The 12512-nt window shown below is 40.2% G+C and overlaps 1 protein-coding gene across 3 annotated transcripts in view; it reads right to left on the reverse strand.

Annotated features, from left to right (window-relative positions):
- Positions 1 to 3784: 3784 nt before the first annotated feature.
- The window catches only part of sema5a (sema domain, seven thrombospondin repeats (type 1 and type 1-like), transmembrane domain (TM) and short cytoplasmic domain, (semaphorin) 5A), a 156596-nt gene continuing 147868 nt past the window's right edge, over positions 3785 to 12512 (reverse strand). For 2 of the 3 annotated variants that reach the window (XM_085172123.1, XM_085172121.1), the window contains 3 exons: positions 10185 to 10229; positions 9312 to 9523; positions 3785 to 4304 (listed from right to left, as the gene is read on the reverse strand). In XM_085172123.1, the coding sequence (XP_085028249.1) occupies positions 4185 to 4304; positions 9312 to 9523; positions 10185 to 10229 (377 nt within the window). In that variant the 3' untranslated portion in view covers positions 3785 to 4184. Of the gene's footprint in view, positions 4305 to 5459; positions 5721 to 9311; positions 9524 to 10184; positions 10230 to 12512 lie in introns of all 3 variants that reach the window. The other variant, XR_014875996.1, reaches the window with a different exon arrangement.

Here is a 12512-nt window from a genome sequence, read left to right on the forward strand (position 1 = left end):
CCGCATAGCTCGTGTTGCTGCCAAATTCATGGGAGGATAAAAGTGCCCAAGAAAACTTAAGTGCTTCTCTTTAGTCTGTATATGTGTGTGTATGTCTGTGTGTGTGCAATGAATATATATATATATATATATATATATATATATATGTACACACACATTATGTGTGCAGTAATGACTCATCAGTCAAGGTTAGTTGAGGTCAGTGTGGAGCAAATTGCTGATTTATATAACATGCACATAGACTCAAAAGGTATTTGGCGACTAACCAATACTGAGAGAGAAATGTAGTCTCTTGCAGACATTCCCACTGTTTTCCCAGCTGCACACACTAACATATACACAACTGCTCTTACACCCACTGCCCCCTAGCCCCTTCTGTACACAACCATCTGTGTGTCTACTCCTGCATCTCTTCTTCTTACTCAGGTAGCGAGAATGAAGTCAAGGTAAAGAGAGATTAATTCTCTGAAGTCAGACCCTCAACCAACCAAACAGCGGGGTGATTAATAACAGCCCCTCCCATTACCCTCTGCACACAGATGGGACGTCAGGTTGAAGGTTGATGGAGAACAGCACGGTGTGTGGTATTACACCCAATCATACAGATTAGAGTTCGGACTTGAGACCCAACAACCTTTACCCCGCTGTCTCACGCGCTTTGTATCCTTCACGTATCCTTCTACCAATGCTGATGCCATTTGTCACCGCAGGGCCCTGGTGAAGACTCCTTTTAAAACAGGTGGAGGGAGTCTCTTCCTCTGGTTTTGGGTGATTTATGAAGTGCTGGCACAAGCTGCTGTGGTTTTACAGTGTTTAGCCTGAGGAATATCATAGTCTCCAAAGTTGTGAGATGAGCCACATTGGACAGAGGCGTCTCACACTTGTGAGTGATTTAAATACATGTGAGGGGTTCACAATTTTCCTATAAGGTGGACTCAAGGACCCACTTCATAAAACACAGTCAGGTTCAAATGTGTTCATATGAACTCATTTGAAACTGGATCAGACATAGCTATGAATTTACTATCTCAGTCAATGCTCCATTTGTGTTTATTAACCAGTTATAACAATTTAGCCATGACACTTAGATGAAGATTTTCATCCATTCATTTTCTGCCACTGATTTGGGTTGTAGTTGCAGGGGGAGCAGTCTAAGCCCAGACCTCACTCCCACACTGAGGCGCTCCCAAACCAGCCGAAAGAGCTGCAATCTCCCCAATGTATCCTGTTTCTGTTCTGGGACCTCCTCCAGGCGTGAGTGAGCACTCCATCTTTTTCCTTTAACAGTTTATCAGCAGATTTTAATGCACAGCTTCAGTTTGCTATTTCAGCTACCTTTCCAGCATGTTAGCCACAATTTATTCATCAATACTTTTAGATAAGCAATCTAAGTGGTGGTGATTATCAATTAAACCAAAAAGGAGAGTCTTATTTTTATATATACATATCTGGCTATTTGTTTGTTATTATTTGCTTATTCGAGAATTTATTTGGTGTGTTTAGCATACAATTTCATATATTTATTCATATTAGCTCACTGTATCAGTACCACTGCCAGCTAAACAGTCCCAGAGCATGATTCTACCACCACCATGCTTGCCACTTCTGCAGTGTTCATAGGGTTGAAAGGCTCATCTTTACTCCTCCAAACATACCCCTTGTCATTGTTGCCAAATCACTCAATCTGTCTAGTCTAACCATAAAACTTTTTTCCAGAAGGCGTCATCTTCCTGGGTTGTTCCTTATCAATTTCTAACCAATCGGGGTGACAGTTTTTTTTTTTTTTCCAGACCTTGGTTTACAGCCTTTCAAGTTAAAAGACATTGTGGAAACACGAATTATTAAAAGATTTAAGTGAGAGTATGTATATATTTGAACCTGTGTGTATGCTTTTGACTTGGGACTATGTGCATTTGTAGTTTGTAGATTAGAAAAAATCCAAACTAAATTCAAACCTGCACCCAGTTCTTGTTTCTGTCATTAAAGATGCATACTGTGCAATCATTCTACCCCAGAAAAAAAACGTTCAAAGAAATCATCAGATGCCCAAAATTAACATGACATTCATGGTCATGATGAGTGTAACTGTATTTGTAACAGAATTTGAACACCGGGCCAAAGTTGTTATTTTTTTATGTTCACTAAAATTTTAAAACTTGTAGATTAACATGAAAAAATAACATTTCATGTATGTTTCTTTGTTTATTTTTTTGTGAAACTTTTACTCAAAAATGTCAACCTGTGTCTGTTCTTTGAATTATTTTGGTTCATTGATGGTGCGTATAGACACAAATGGCCTCTTGAAGAAGTAAAAACAAAAAAATCTTCTGCATGTTGGAAGAAATGAGGCAAGACAATGTGTCATTTGCAGTTTATGCATTAAAGTTGTCTCAAACATATGCTTGAGACATACTTGCAGGCAGTCAAATTAAGATTAACATTTGAAATATCAGAAATTTCCCTTGTTCTTGACTAAGTCGCTGCTCGGCTATTTCTAGTGAGGAAGATTGTTGGTCTGCATCTTTGGCCCATATAGCAACACTCTGTTGGCACTGCTTCTCTATCGCTATCAGGAAACTAACATTTCTGCTTCACCCTGTGCAGATCCACAAAATTCTCAAACTAGCTTTTTTCAGATTTGAGCTCAAATGTGCACCAATCTCTTGGCTACTGCAGAATTACCTCCTGAGTGGTTTAACCTGTCCCCTGGTTGGGAATAGCAGCTTTAAATCATCTGCTTTCTCCTCCTTATGTCATTCATTAGAGCCACACAGGTAATAAGCAGTCATGTGATGTATTGCTTTCACACTTTACAGATGAAACTGCAAGAAACTAAACGTGTATAATTCACACCTTGACAAGTTTGTGTACGAAGCAATTTTAATTTATGCACAGTAACACAAGCAAACATGTAAAAAGAGTTAGTCGCAACTAAACCATTGAATAACCTAATATTTGGTTATACACTCTGAACAGAAAGATCTCAACTTAATGATTGAATGTCATCTTACAGTATATGAGTAGCACTCCAGTTGGGTTTTCAGGAGAACAGTAGTTGCTACTTTGCACCATCTGTACAGCAAATGCCTGCTCTCACAAACACTTAGCTCAGAAGCCAAAGAATAATAATGAGCACTATCAAAATTCAAAAACATTTTTTTTTTTACAAAAAATATATAAAAAGTACAATGACGAGGACGAAACTTGATGCAGGCTGAAATGAATACTCCCAATTACTTGCCAGAACGTACATAAACCTTTTTTTTTTTTAAGGAAAATGTTCTTTTAACACTTGAGACACCGAATAAATGTATTTAGAAAACCCGCAGACAGGGGATTCAAACTGAACTTCCTGTACAAAACAAACAAAGAAAAACATGTAATCTTTAAAAGCAAAATGAAAAAGAGAAAAGAATTTTATATTGAAAGTTTAAACACTTCTAGCTGCTAGAGGAACGAAAAGCAAACTAAAGAAAAACATGGACAAACTTGACCACAGACTTCAAATAACTACATCCTGATTCTGGGGCTGGGGGTAGATATTGATCTGCCTGGAGACTGCTGCTGCAGCAAAGCCACCAGGCTTCACCACAGCATTTGTTTTTTTTATGACATCCAAAACCAGCCCTGAATCTAAGCCCAGCAAAAAACCCCAAAAATCAAAATGCCCCCTACACCATGGAATGCGATCGATCATGCAAACTCAAACCGAAAGGCAGAGAAAACACATCAGATGAAGTCATGCAAAGCAATTTGTGGTTATTTCCAATCATTACAAATACAGGTCTGTTTTAGAGGTGTCACAGGAAAGTTAAAAGGGATACGGTTCCCAAAGTCTCGTTGACGTGAGTTCTTCTTTTTCCCTTCTTAGTTTTTTTTAGTTTTTTTTTTTGTTTCTTTTGTTTTTGTTTAATCCACATCAGGAAATCCAGTTGTCTATTTCTCAGTAAGAGTCAAGGCAAGATATACCCCCAAAACATTGAGCTTTCCAAGTGTACCTCAAGGCACCTGAGAGAAAGTGGGGATTTCTCTCTGTTGGCAACACTGTGTGTCTGTGTTTAATTACATACCAGCTGCCATAGAGTCTCAGAGTGGGCTTATCCCACGCGTGGTGTGACGAATCTCAATACAAAGCACAAAGAAAAGAATAAAGTCCGATTTGATGATAAGGTAGGTGTCGAGGGTTAATAGTCATCGTAGGTGTTGAGGTCGGTGAAGTATGCATTGGTATAGGTCTTCCCGGCAAGCTGTGGGTTGAAATACTTGTTTCTTTCCTCCAGAATCAGATTGTTTTTGTTGAAGGCCTGTGAACATAAGAAGAAAAAAGAGAAGGAGAAGGAAGGAAGCTGAGTCAGTACGGACTTGTTTCCGACACATGGATCGAGTGATTATTCAGCCCAGATGGCAAGGTAAAAGCAAATCCATCTAGCAACCCTCCCCAAAATAAAAAAAGGGAGCAACACAAATCAATGAGGGGCTGCTCAGTGAATGAAACATACTTTCCACAGTGCAAGGTCAAAGCATTTGCAAACAGGCTGGAAAAATGATAAGCCACCACAGGGCTAAATTATTTTGATGCGCATCCGTATGTCCACCTCTGTCATCTCTAATACACAGCATCAGCAGTTTTTATGGCCCTTGGATTGTTGGTCCTCAGGACAATCTAAGCCATAAAAATCGATCATGTGAGAGTCACTTTTCTGTTAAACAATAAGGATGAGCCATGGGGGCATCTTCTCTGTCCCCGCGTGACATGGTAAACATGGAGTGATGCCTCTGATGTGGTGCTCAATACAACACCAGCAATTTGGCAAATAGATGTGTTCATTTCCAGTCTGCTGTAGTGGAGTGTGTGCTGGGAGTCCCTTGGGGGCAACCGTAATTGAACACTTGATGATGCTGCGTTTGCAGCTGATGGATGCTTCCGACTGACACTGATAGGGAACAAGTGTGCCGGACAAAAAACTCATATATTTTGCTTCATTCCCATTATGTGATTTGCACACAAAGGGAATGCAATCAACTCTCCTGCCGCCCCGGAGACGGTTATGTGTCTCTGCAGGTGGCCCCATGGCTGCTTTCAAACAGATGTGCTACGATGCTTGTTAGCATGACCTACTTCATCTTGCCTTAAATGCTTTTAATTGGCTCAGGAGTGATTATATTTGTCTGTATTTGTAAACAAACGTATCTTTAACTATAAAGTAGAATCAGTGAAAGAGAGGTAACAGAGGATTTTAATAAAAGAACCCAACAAATCAAAACCATCAAGTAAGAAACAAAGCAAGGAATACGGACACGGAAAGAAAAACACATGCACATGGAGGCGCTTTTAAGAGAAACATAAAGATGGGATACACTGCCTTCTCACAAGCTGCGAGGGAGAAGGGAGGGTTTTGTGATGGAGGGATGAAAAGGGTCTGAGCAGAGAAAGAGAAACTAGAGTACTGTACTCCAACCTGCCACACACAGGAAGAGCCACAGGAAGTGGAGGGGCGGGGCACGGTGGGGAACAGGATGTAGCAGTAGTAGTAGCGGTAGCAGAAGTAGTAGTGGTTTGGGTCAAAGTGCTGTTGGGGGGGAAGAGTCAAAAGGCGAGATGTTGTAGAGGTCAGTGGTTAGTAGAAAATCTCCAGTCCACGCATAGACACCCCCATATTAGAAGAGAGAGGCTGGTGCATGGCGGGGTCGTCCAAGGGCAAGAGTACCGACACATCTGGCTGCAAGGAGGAGAGGAACGGGCAAGAGTCATCTCAGAGAAACCCTAAGGCCATATTCTGTTTTACAGGAAGCCTGGAAATACGATACACTGTACATAAAAGTGCAGCTTAACGGTGAGCGTTGCGATCATAAACTATACAGCTGGAAATACTCCAGGACACCGGTATGAAGTGTGTCTGTGATACACTGTGCATAATAACAACAACGACAAATGCATCATCAACATCAGGATCTGAGCCAAATCTGCTAAAATACGACGTCGGGTGTTCACGAGTCCTTCCTGTACACACCTAAAAGAAGCATGTTATGGTTTTGCACACTTAATGGTTGAAAATTCACTGCAACATCTGAACTGTTTAGGCCCACAGAGAGAGGGCTGGAGGCAGAATGTGCTTCTGGAAAATCACACATTATTCAATTGTCAGGCACCTCCTTTTGTATTTTCGCATGGAGTGTCTATATTCATATCCTCCTCTATCTGCAACTGCTCTAACTGAATTATGGTCCGTGCTCCTGACTCTAATTGCATGACAGATGAAGCTCCTCACACCTTCATTTTGCAATGAAATAACATTCAGAGAAGTTTGCTTCGAGCCAGCGGATCTGTTCACACTCTGACAGTTATACAAAACATTTTCATAACTGTGAAGTGGTTTTGCAAACAGAGATCCAGGTATTCACTTAGTTCATAATATAGACAGTTTCTGATAGTGAAGGTGCCCCCTGATGGTGTACATCATCAAAAAACCTTTACAAAGGAACGCAAAGCTGTTAAAAAAGTGCTTATTTATCTGGATTCCTGTAGTATCATACTGACTGTTCAACTCCTGAAGATAAAGATGTTCAAATAACTGTTCACTAAGTCCTCCCTCACAATAGTCACAACCTGATCACAGCTAACCAGCTAATCACAGGAGGTAAAACACGGATGAAATATCAATTCCCTCTAATGGCCAACACGGGGTGACTTCTCTAGTTCCATAAAAAAGTCAATAAAACACTATCACTTTATTTGTGACCTATGCAAACACTTGAATCTGTGAGTCTATGGCTTCAAATACTAATTTCAAGTCTTATTTAATACAGTATGGTGCTTATTTTTTTAGAACAGGGATATTTTGTGATTAATAAATTGCTAGCTTATGAATGTTGTTTTTTTCAGTCAAACTCATCCCCTAGGCTTCAAAATATTTCACAAACCTGTGAGTTACCATGTTGATCTTATATCCAGTCTATAGTGGAATAACCTTTGGATATTTCAGCATTGGAAACCAGTGTGTAGAACTGATACTTTTCATTTATAATGTCTACACGGTGAGATCTTTATTATTTTATTAGAGGCATCTGGAGGGTTTTGTAATTTAGATTTAACATTTAGATTTAATGTTTAACATTTAGACTTAACTTTTAAAATTGTGTTTTAAATATGAAAAGTTACAAATATTTTACTAAATGTTGTAAAAAAATGACTTGAAAAAACATGTTTTTGTAAGGTTTTGAGCTAAATATGGAAAAATGTTACCGTTAATTTCAGCATGTTTCACTTTACAAGCGGCGCTCCATAGGTTTTTGAATAAAAAAAGCCATTGTTTAATATAAAAATACCCTCTCTGATGTGTTTACGTATGTCTGAAATCCAGCTCTGAATGGTACACACAGGCTCTGTGTGCGCCTGTTTACAAACTCATAACCCCAGCCAGCAATACCTGAGACGTTATCACATGACCCAAACACAATGGTTCTATCCGGTTGTTAAGTGATGATGTGACGAATCCTACTTCCGGGCCTAAAGTAATCTGCGTTTAATATGGCTTTTGTGTTGTTAACATGTTTAATGTTTTGTATTTTCTTCTATTTAATCTCAAAAAGCTCCTGAAACAGTCAGTGATCACTGTTGATCTCCCTCGGCTTTTATTACCGCTAATCATTATTTAAGCTCAGTTTTTAAAACCTTAGGATGTAACTACAGCCCAGCCCATGCAGCAGTATATGAATGACTAACCTCGTATTGTGGATGGATTATCTCAGTTGTTCTCCTGGCTGAAGTTTGGTCCTTTTACAGCATCCTGCCATGCGATTACATTTGTTCCTGACCACTGAGAACACTCACGTTAACTATTATCGAATGGAAAAAAAGTTAGCTTGTTTATAGTATGCTAACATAGCTGTGTCGCTAGTGGTCACGTAGCACATCATTATATACCAGCTAGCCAAACTTCAGTAACCCTACAAACGTTACTACTGTTTAGTTTTCTGTCTTCATTTATGTTGGAAGTGATAACAGTGCTGTACGTTTTAATTTGTTTCCAAAACCCCACAGTCAGGTCATGCTATATTGTATTTAGATAGAAGCTAGCGAGCTAACTTCCTGCTAACTTCTAACACCGTTAAATGTCATAAATTGCGTTTTCATGGATGCTTGGATGTTAAACTCAATTGTTACACCTGGTAGAGCAGAACGCTGATCATTTTTATTAAAGATGAAAGACTTTAGACAGTTTTTCAACTCTCAGTAATGCCATAGTGATCGTTTGATATATGGACCTGCAGCCCAGACACGGCTGGTGACGTCAGACTTAACGACTGGATAATCATCCTCTATTGTGAAGTTAAAAGTGAATCCTGCAGTTAGAAATGAATGCAAGCTACGCTGAAAAACACGGTAATGCTAGAACTAAATTACACTTTATTATACTTCAGACGCCTGGAAATGTGAAGCTGCTTTCGCATGCGGGCCTGACATCGAGGACCTTTTTGTTTCAAAAAACAGCTACTGTTGTTGTACAGGCTGAGCTGCAGTACATCTGCTAGGAAATTGCTAAAACTGTGTGCATTACTGGTTGACGTTTACTTGAAACATAAAGTAGTACTAAAGACATTCCTTGTTTGTGCCAAAACAACAGCTTTTACATCTAGAATAGCTGCATGTCACTAGTGAGCTCCACTAGACTATCTTTTAAACCTTTAATAATGAGCACTGGGAACCTGGAAAAGCCCAGCTGGAGTATGGGGTATCTGTGGACAAATAGTAATCAGCTGCCCAGTCTGGCAGTAAAGGCCTGATCTAGATGTGGATAAGAGGCTGCTTGTGCCTCAAGACTAGCTGGCTCTTCTTCACTGGCTCTCACACATCCGACTTTCTGCCTGCACTTTAGGATGTGATAATGACACAAAGAAGCAGGCAAATGTGCAGATGCAAAGCCTCTTCACCGACTTCCTACTCGCTCTAATAAGTAATTGCACTTTTGTATGTTATGAGAAAGCAGTGTATGACCACTGACACAGAACAGTCACACACTGAGACACACAGCAGAGGCACAGGGAGTGAGGATGAACGCACAGCTGCCTATCTGTTACACAACTAGAGAGTGTCTGAGCACGACAGGAGGTGGCGTGACAGTGAGAGTCATGCAGTAAGAAGTGCATTTAATCACAGCTGACACCCGGGGAAGAGGCAAACCGTTGCTCACTGACTCAGAGTGGGGACGTCAGCTGATTAAGTCAAACAGTAAGGAAATGTTGCCTGTAAATAGCTCGACGTTTGTCAAGCGTGACCCGCGGCGAACCCGGGGCAAATAAAGTCTACAGACCTTGATGGCTTCCACGGTGTCGTACTTGTCCAGTTTGTTGATGTGGTTGGTGATGCTGGTGTTGAGCGGCGCGGCTGAAATGGGATGGATGACGGTGGCGTCGTGCGACTGCTGCTGGTAGCGCTGGCAGTACGAGTAGACCAGCAGGGTGACCAGACAGCCAAGAATGGAGCTGCTGAGCCCCACGGCAATCATGTGGAAGAGGTTGAAGTCTGGAAGGAGAGCGAGAGGCTGCGGGTGATTCTCTGCTGATTCACACGGTGGAAGCGCAATTGAAGCAGCAATTCATACGGTAACCACAGAGTGTCTTACAGTAAAAAAGACCCTTCTGTATCGCTGAAGAAAATAGATAATCTTTTGTTGCTGCTATTTTTTCCCCCTTCTTTGTTTTGTGCAAGAAGAAAACAATCTATCACGGAGATGACATGCTCTGTTTACACACTGTGTGCACGAGATGAGACGATTAAAGAAATAATAAAAACGCTTAATGGATGCTATTTGCTGTACCCTTTGCAACACTGTAACAGCTATTAGCAGCTGATAATAGCGAGTGAGTCATCATTTAAGTACTCACTTAACCTTAGTCTTAACATAATAATACATTTAGAATGTAGTGCTCAGAATATGATTGTTTGAAATGAGAGCTTTATTTATGGCAGAAAATAAGCATTAAAAAAAAAAGCTAACATAAGATCAGCTCTGCCCACCTTCTTCTTTCCTGCTTCTTGGATGTATTTACTTGAGAGTTTCAGTGCCGCTAAGCAGGATTGCAAAGCTATCTTGTTGCCCATGATACTGTACGTGTTTTCTGCCAGGTGCTATATCCCCCCTCTCTGTATCTCACCCCCTCTGTCACACACACATATAAATTACCTCCACAGCGCCTCTCCTCCTGACTGGATCGTGCGATGGAGACTTCTGGCAAAGGAAAAAGAAACAACAAGAAAAGGCAGAGGTATCAGGGATACAGCCAAACACATATACTCTCCCCTGTTAGCATGACAAAGTGAACCCTTGAAGGTGAATGTGGGGATGAAAGCTGCGCTCAATACGGCACAGATTATCGTGAAAAACTCCACAAGCTAATCACGGCTGTGGCACCTGGAGTGGTTTATGAAAAGTATCAGCTCCCATTAAAGGAAATGAAGTACAAGACATTGCTAATGAACCCTAATGGACTACCTTTCCCATAAAATGGGATGGATGATAAGGTATAAAGGCAAATGGGCAATTCTACAAAGATCTGTGAAGGTACTCGTGAGTATTATACGCCTGCTAATTAATACAGAAAAGGTTACAAATCCATGTTTCAATCAAATGTTTATTCTGTCTGATAACTAATGATCCCTGAAGTTTCTAGACCCCGGGGACTTTACTCGTGAATGGGTAGCTTTTACAGACGCAGCCCTCCCAGTGTTCCCTGTAACACAATGTGAATAACATCAGCACAAGAATCCTCAGATAAAGGGAGAAGTTTCACTGATCTCCGTGTAGCAGTGATCGATACTTTTCTGTGTCTCACATTACTGGCTGTCGATAGGGAGATGCCTGTCTAAGCAGATGTCAATATTGATGGTGTGTGCGTGAAATAATGTGCATGTGGTTTTACAGTAAGTATGCTGAGGTTTTAAAAGGAAAGGATTTTCCTAACTTCTCAAAGCTCTGTAAAAACCTCCCTCTCATAATCACTTAACCCCTCGGTTCAGGAAACACCTTAAGATGTTTCCAGCCACCATGAGTTGTTCTTAGGCGTGTTAGCCATTTTTCTCTTCTGTCTTGCTTCCATCCCATATCATGTTTGCTTTCTGCACCCATTGATCTTGTAAATTCTCTTTTGTGTCTTGCTTTTTTGCACATATTTCTGACGTGACTTGCAATGCAACGTGTACGGCACTTTAATCAACTTCAGTTGTTTTCAAATGTGTTGCATATGCAAACTTGATTTGATTACTCTCAGCTTAATCCTATCTCTAAATCAAAGTAGGATTTTATCAACAATAAATAGACATTATTTTCATTTCATTTATTTATTTCACACTTGGAAACAGAAATCAAAGGCTATGTTAAGAACTCTTGAAAACGAAAACTGATTGAAGAATAACCAGTTATTTTCCTGATTAGGACAATAATTTTTGGAAGATGAATCTCATTATTTTCAATATTTTAAACCTATAAAACGACCATCTAAATGAAAAGGTGCCACTGCTTTTGGTAGCTGTAGCTGTAATGTGATGGGACGGACTTCTGAAATTGCCTTTAGACAAAGAGGGCAGGATGTATTTGAGTGTATCCTTGAGACAAGTCCCAAAGCACAACAATACACCAAACTAGGGATGCACCGATACCGACACTGGTATCGGGTATCGGGGCCGATACTGTAAAATGTGTACGTACTCATACTCGTGAAAGTTAACCGATACCATGAACCGATACTAACTTATTTCATTAATCAGAGGGTGGCTTGTCATTTCTGTTGTAGTTTTTTAGATCGGCCACTAGGGGGACATCCCGCGCTAAACAGGCACAGGGTTAGGCGAGTGAGACTGGTGGCTCCAGATAAAAAAGAGAAACTGGAGGCTGCTGTAGCTAGGCTAAACAAAATGTCAGCAGTGTGGACCGGAACAGCCAACTTTAACTCAAGTTTTGGAAAAGCGATGAAAAATGTCAAGAGAAAATCCACGGGCAGTTAAAATAACAGAGACTCTGACTCATTTTATTGCTCTGGATGACCAGCCACTGCCGGCTGTGGAAAACATAGGATTGCACCGTCTTCTCAGCATACTCGAGCTGCGATATGAAATTGCGATAATGGCGCCAAAACTTTCTTAAGAGGTAAAGAAAAGCAGTGTGTGCGCGATGTCAGTCCTTGGTTTAACGGCACAGTCGACTGATGATCCATGGGCAGATGAGGAGTTTGTTCGTCAATGCTGAATACTTTCGTTATTTTGTTTGTTTACAATATGGACACTCTGCAAACATTTAAAAGTTTATTTTATTTTCAAACCTAATTTGTATTTATTTTATTCCAAACAGAAGTGTTAATTTATTATTCTGAAAGCTCGAGTTAGTGCCAATAGTTCAGTGAAATTTTGTTAAATTACAATGCAATAATTTAACAGAAGTGCTTATTTTTCACTTGAAATTTTTTTGTGGTCATTTTTAATAAGATGTTATTTTTTATTGGCAGAGAATAAAAAAAAC

Source organism: Neolamprologus multifasciatus, chromosome 9, assembly GCF_963576455.1.
Source record: "Neolamprologus multifasciatus chromosome 9, fNeoMul1.2, whole genome shotgun sequence".
Taxonomy (NCBI): domain Eukaryota; kingdom Metazoa; phylum Chordata; class Actinopteri; order Cichliformes; family Cichlidae; genus Neolamprologus; species Neolamprologus multifasciatus.